Source organism: Trachemys scripta, chromosome 6, assembly GCF_013100865.1.
Source record: "Trachemys scripta elegans isolate TJP31775 chromosome 6, CAS_Tse_1.0, whole genome shotgun sequence".
Taxonomy (NCBI): domain Eukaryota; kingdom Metazoa; phylum Chordata; order Testudines; family Emydidae; genus Trachemys; species Trachemys scripta.
In genome coordinates this window covers 59,072,792-59,078,791 of record NC_048303.1, presented here as the reverse complement: position 1 = coordinate 59,078,791, position 6,000 = coordinate 59,072,792, and the positions used below count along the sequence as shown (strand labels likewise).

General features: G+C 41.0%; 1 protein-coding gene across 3 annotated transcripts in view; it reads right to left on the bottom strand.

Annotated features, from left to right (window-relative positions):
- Positions 1–2,525: 2,525 nt before the first annotated feature.
- RGMB (repulsive guidance molecule BMP co-receptor b) overlaps positions 2,526–6,000 on the bottom strand; it is a 28,231-nt gene continuing 24,756 nt past the window's right edge. For all 3 annotated transcript variants that reach the window (XM_034774098.1, XM_034774099.1, XM_034774100.1), the window contains one exon: positions 2,526–5,812. In XM_034774098.1, the coding sequence (XP_034629989.1) occupies positions 5,144–5,812 (669 nt within the window). In that variant the 3' untranslated portion in view covers positions 2,526–5,143. The remainder of the gene's footprint in view (positions 5,813–6,000) is intronic.

The following is a 6,000-nucleotide window of genomic DNA, read 5'->3' as shown; positions in this document are numbered from 1 at the left end:
ATCATCCGGTAGAAAACGATCTCTCAGGGATCAAATTATCACGTCTCGTCGCGGGGTAAGTTGGCTCCGATAGGTCGAATTCAGCTACACTATTCGCGTAGCTGAATTTGCGTATATTAAATCGACCCCCCCCCCCCATAGTGAAGACCTGCTCCTAGATTAGTTGCAGCGTTGTTGTAGCCATCTTAGTCCCAAGATATTAGAGAGACAAGATCAGTGAGGTAATATCTTCAACTTTGGTTGGTGAAAGAGAAGATTTCAGGCTACTCAGAGCTCTTCAAGAGCTCGTCTCGCTCACCAACAGAAGTTGGGCCAATATAGTAGTTCTCAACCTTTCCAGACTACTGTACCCCTTTCAGGAATCAGATTAATCTTGCATACCCCAACTTTCAACTCACTTATAATACAAAAGTGACATAGCACACTGTTACTGAAGAATTGCTTACTGTCTCATTTTGTCTGTATGAAATTTCAGTTTGTACTGACTTCACTAGTGCTCTTTATGGAGCCTGTTATAAAACTAAGCAAATATCTAGATGAGTTGATGTACCCCCAGAAGACCTCTGTGTACACGCCTGGTTGGGAACTACTGCAATAGAAGATATTGCCTCACCCACCTTGTCTCCTTACATAGATGACATTTTTTAATAGTCAGAAGTCTGGTGAAAGGGAAGGAAGTGCTATTTCTGAGTTGAGACATGAATACCTACCAAAACCAACCCAACACAGGAAAACAGTTACAAAATGCATTTATGAAGACAGACGAGTAGCAGGCTGGATCACACGATTGGAAACTGGTGAGTATCCAGGAGTTGTGGCAAAAGATTTCTATAAGCCTGTCTACTGATGGAACTCCCACTGTTGCAATTCTCAATGATTAGTCTGGTAGTTTGAAAGTGGCTTTAAAAAAAAAAAAAAAAAAAAAAAAAAAAAAAAAAAAAAAAAACCTCAGCAGGAAGGTTACAACATTTCCAGGCCTCAGAAGCCATGAATAAATATGCAATACACAATCAACAACATACGCCCATTTAAATAACTTGGGCTCTATTTACCAAAAAGATCATTGCTCTCTTGTACAATGAGATGAACTAAGGTGCTCAAGCTAAAAAATTTAACCACAAAGGGGCCATAGCCAGTGTGTTTTCAGGGACATGGCCTTGTTCTTGGAACTTACTTTCTCTCTTGCTCCACAAGAACCACAATCCGTTGAGAGTCTACACAGTGCAAGGCTTAATTTAATCTTACCAAGCTTTTTGGGAAGTGAGACAGGGAAGATATTCTTATTACAGAAGCACCCAAAGGCCTCCACTCAGAAACTATTGCATCAGGTGCTGAATGTACAGTTAAGACACTGGAATAGGACTAAATCTTGGGTTCTCTGCCTGTAGGGCCTATGGAAAGTCACTGTGCCTTAGTTTCTCTATTTGTAAAATGGAGATAATGTTTCTCTCACAATGTTATGAAGATAAATCAGCATAGGTTTGGGAGATCTCATGGTGACAAGTGCTACAAAAAAGCCCATGCTTAATATTTAATCCTATGAATAAACAATAGTATCCAAGACACCACACATTTTGAAAAATCCAAGTAAGTGCAAAGGAAAAACAGTGGCTATTTTCAGTTTAATTAAGCTTTGGTACAAGTTAAACTGCTGATGTCTTATGTATGACCCTCTACAAATCTAGCAGTGGTAAATCATGCACATTTGCAACTATACTCTAGTGATGCACCTGTTGTCCTGCTGTACACAGTAGTGACACATGTACATTTAAAGTCTCCTCCATCTATAGCTCTTCTAAATGGGGCATCTGCCACCTATTAAATGTTACTTTTCAGCCCTAGTGAGTAGTACCAGAAGATGGATATTCACCTTTTTTAATGCATCAAATATAACCAAGCTTGGTGGGGGCTTGGTGCAACATATTTTTAGACTTGCATCTAATATATTATGTTTTCATGACTGTTTAGTAAATCAGTTTCACAAAATATCATGAACTTATGTAAAAGTTAGAGTTGTACATTTTGTAAATGTCAACATCCATATACAGTTAGTCGTGGATTTTCTACATCTTTCAAAGGTTCTCCTGATTTGGGAGACATTGCATAGCTGCAGGATAGGAAACACTGATGGAATTGATAAATCTTTCTCAAAACAGAAGCAGCAAAAGGAGACCACTGGATTTACAATTTGCCAAATGTCTCCACACAGTGCAGGGGAAGAGTACATAAGTGAGATGCTAAGTGGATGTTTCTGGAGATCCGCTGCCACACACTATCCACTCATTTAAATTGGCCTGTTTTGCCATTACTGGTTATAAATTTCACTACACTTGCTAATTTATTTGCCTCTTATAAATTAACTGTGTAAGTGAGCATGGAGGTTGTGTACAGCACAGTCTTGTACAGCAAATGACTAGCAGAAAATAAACACAGGGCTTTGGTTAAGGGTTACCAGTGACTATAACTGCATGTGCACAAGTTTTTCTGTCAAGCCACCAGGGGTCACTAATACCACATTACAAACATTCCACAGCATGGTATGTAACTTTATTCTTCTATCATAATAATTTAAAGTATTTACACACTGCACAGTCACTCTTTTACACAAACATATACTTACTGGTATATCCATGAACCACATCAAGAAGGTTTTGCAAAGACTGACACATTGTGGGGTTTCCAAGCATAAAAATAAAATTTGAAGCCTTCTAAAAAAGACAGCCATTTGGAGTGTCTGTGAAAACCAGTGTTCCCTCTAAGCGTAAGCTCTCCCCAGAGACCATTCACTAAGCTTCAAAATATCCAGATGTTTGGCATTAAATAAAACTCTTTTGGCTAGTGTGGACTTCAAGAACCAACATGTGCAAATAACATTTCCTCAAGAAATCCCACAGCAGGAACAAGAAAACGCTTTGAAGGAAGCACAACATTTCTGAAATTTTACTTGTCTATGGGGCTCACAATTCGCTACTAGTATATATACACGTGTGTGTGTGTGTGGCATATATATACATACACACACACACACACATATTTGTGGGACTGGGGGACAGGACACTAGCTAGTAGATCTGCATCATTTACTATGTACTTGTACTGGGGCAGCAACTCTAGGCTCAGCCACTACAATTCTTTCACAATACTTTTAAACTCAGTGCACTAATGGGGAAATTCAGCCACCCAAAATACAAGGGTTCCTCCCCACGTTAGAGCAGCAAAACAGGAAAGCTCCCTTCCTCTACCCCATTTGACAGTAGGCCAGAAACCACATTACCTAGAGCATTTGGAAAACCATTTCCAGCTAACTCAGTTTAAACAGTGTGGCCAGGCAGAAGGGATGGGGCAAACTATCTGAACACATTAGAATGTGTTCTTGTCTAGTACATCGTTCTGCCTTCCACACTAGCTAGCCAAACCAAGCTACCTTAATTGGTTTTCAAAACAGCATTCCCAGCCCAATGTAAGTGGCATGTAAATCTTCCACCCATTCCAGTGTCAAGTTAAGTCTCTCTGCCAACAGAGAGTCCCAGCAATTGCTAAAAGGAGACCATCCCTAATCTGTCTAGCCCTTCATCATTCCATGCAAAAAGAGGAGAGATTTAACTTTCACGTATCACCTCTCACACTACCCAACAAGCATTGAGTAAAATTTACTTACTGAACTTTAGAGTAATGAAAGCAAGACTATTCCAGTCTTGGATTCTTGTATACACAGCACCCTCCGAAAACCCCAATCACCCCCCACCAACCTGCAGCAGCAAGTTTCAGTGCCTAGGTCTATAGACCGGGGCTCACTTACGGAACTAAAAATAGCCACAAACATTCAGGCTTAGGTCTGGAGCTCAGGCTCTGAAGCCTGGAGGTGAGTGGGTTTCAGAACACTACAGTTTTAAGAGCCACAGAGTGAGCCCCCAAGCCCGTAGACCTGGGCTCTGAGACTCATTGCCACAGGCTTTAAAATGCAGTGTAGACATACCCTTGGAATGTTAGAGACTCACTAATCTACACTAAACTGTTTCCAAGAGAAAAACAGAATACAAACACACACTTAGACCAATTAGCAATCATGACAGTGGGGGGCGGGGGCTGTGTGTGTGGCACATGTGGGTATTTTTACTGTTGAAAATCTTTACTATGTAAGATATTACCTCTTTCTTGTAAAAATTTAAGGCACTAGATTGATTCAGTGACCCAGTGGTTGAACTTTATCCCTACCATGCATGAGGACTCTGTTGAAATAACCCTCTCCCTATATTCTAACACATTTGGTAGAAGCACTGCTTATGGAAGGGAATTTCTTAGGTCACTTAGCACCCCTCCAGCTATCAGTCAGCCCCAAAAGAAGATGGACAGCCGTGACAGGGACTGTTAAGGAAAAGTGTGTTTATGTAGGGTGCACGCGTAGGGAAAATCTCCCAGCATGCCCCTTGATATCCTAGTGATACAACCTAGGCAATTAAAAAAAATCTCAGGTGCTCTCCTTGAGCCTAGGCAACCAAATGATCCCTCAATTTCAACTCATTCACAGAATAAAACTAGCAGTCTTGAGGGAAAGGCAATATTCAATGTCATGCTATGCAATTAAAACATGTCAAGTGAGCTAGAGAAACACCCAAGACTGTTCTACATACAGCATGTTGCTGTATAAATCATAAGCAGACTCAGTCTGAATGATTCACTTAGAGAGAATAGCAAGTTAGTGCTGTATTCACAGTAGAATGCCTGGTGGTCTTGGGAGGAAATTAAGGATCGAAAGAAGAGGAACACAGAAAAAGTATTTACATATAAAAGTTTTTTAAACTATGTAATACTTAGAGGGAGCACTGGGGGTGGTGTATGTACATGTGTATTATACATATTACCCAGCTACACACATAAATATTTCATATATAAAAAATAAAGTGCTTTCTATGAGGTCCCAATGCAGGGACATTATAAAACATTTCACCAACTGCAAAACAAATTGATACAATCAAAGAATACTACATCCGACATACATGTAAAACAAACACAATATGTACAATCTGGCGGGTGTCCCAAGACAAACATCCCTTCATATACATGGTATATACATATATACTCTTAGCTTTACTCAATATATTATGACAATATATATTTTAAAACTTTGTTATAGACAAAAAACCCTACAAAAACGCAACAAGGATTAAGCACACAAGTCCAAGACTAACGGACAATTTGCTATTTTTGCCCATATCACCATTTCCACTGTTGGGGAAGATGTGCCAGCGCTCTTTCCTGGGGTGCAGTGCCTCTACGTCCTGCAAGGCACTATGAGCTGCTGCCGTGAAGTTAGCATCACCAGTGGTGAGCAGATCAAACACACAAGAGTAAAAATAGATGTCCTTCACCAGCATCTTCTCATGGCATTTGGTAGTGGCACTCTCCAGTGTGTACACAGACCGGGGCTGAGTAGAGGCAGCATGTGGAAGAAGCTGCCCCATAACGGGCAAAGGTAAGTGACCACTATCATCAATGCGTTCACTCGAGGGGCAGCCATTCACACACAGCTGGAGGTCCTGGCTTTCTTCATAAGCCATGGCCAGCTCTTCTGGCATGCGAATGGCCAGCGTTAGGTAATGTCCAACTTGGCGCACAAACACAGTGGCCCCGATGTACCTGGCGTGCATCTCCACGTATCTGCCACTGACTCTCTCCACTATGCGCAAGCTCTTGGTGTCACTGTCACCTCCACTTGTTGTGCCATCTACAAAAGCCGCCGGTAGGTCATCAGTCACTGCCTGGTACACCTTCTGCTCTGTGCAGTCTTGGTATGATTTAAAGATAATAGTTATCTGGAAGAAAACAAGGGAAATTAGAGGGGAAATTAATCTCAAAATCATTATCACCACTGTAGATTGAGAATGATCAAGGGCTGAACAGCTGCCCACCAAGCCCATCGTTCATTCCTACAGAAAATTATCTCTAACCGTGCACCTATTCCCAAAACTCTAATACATAGTCTAGCAGAGGGCGACTTAAA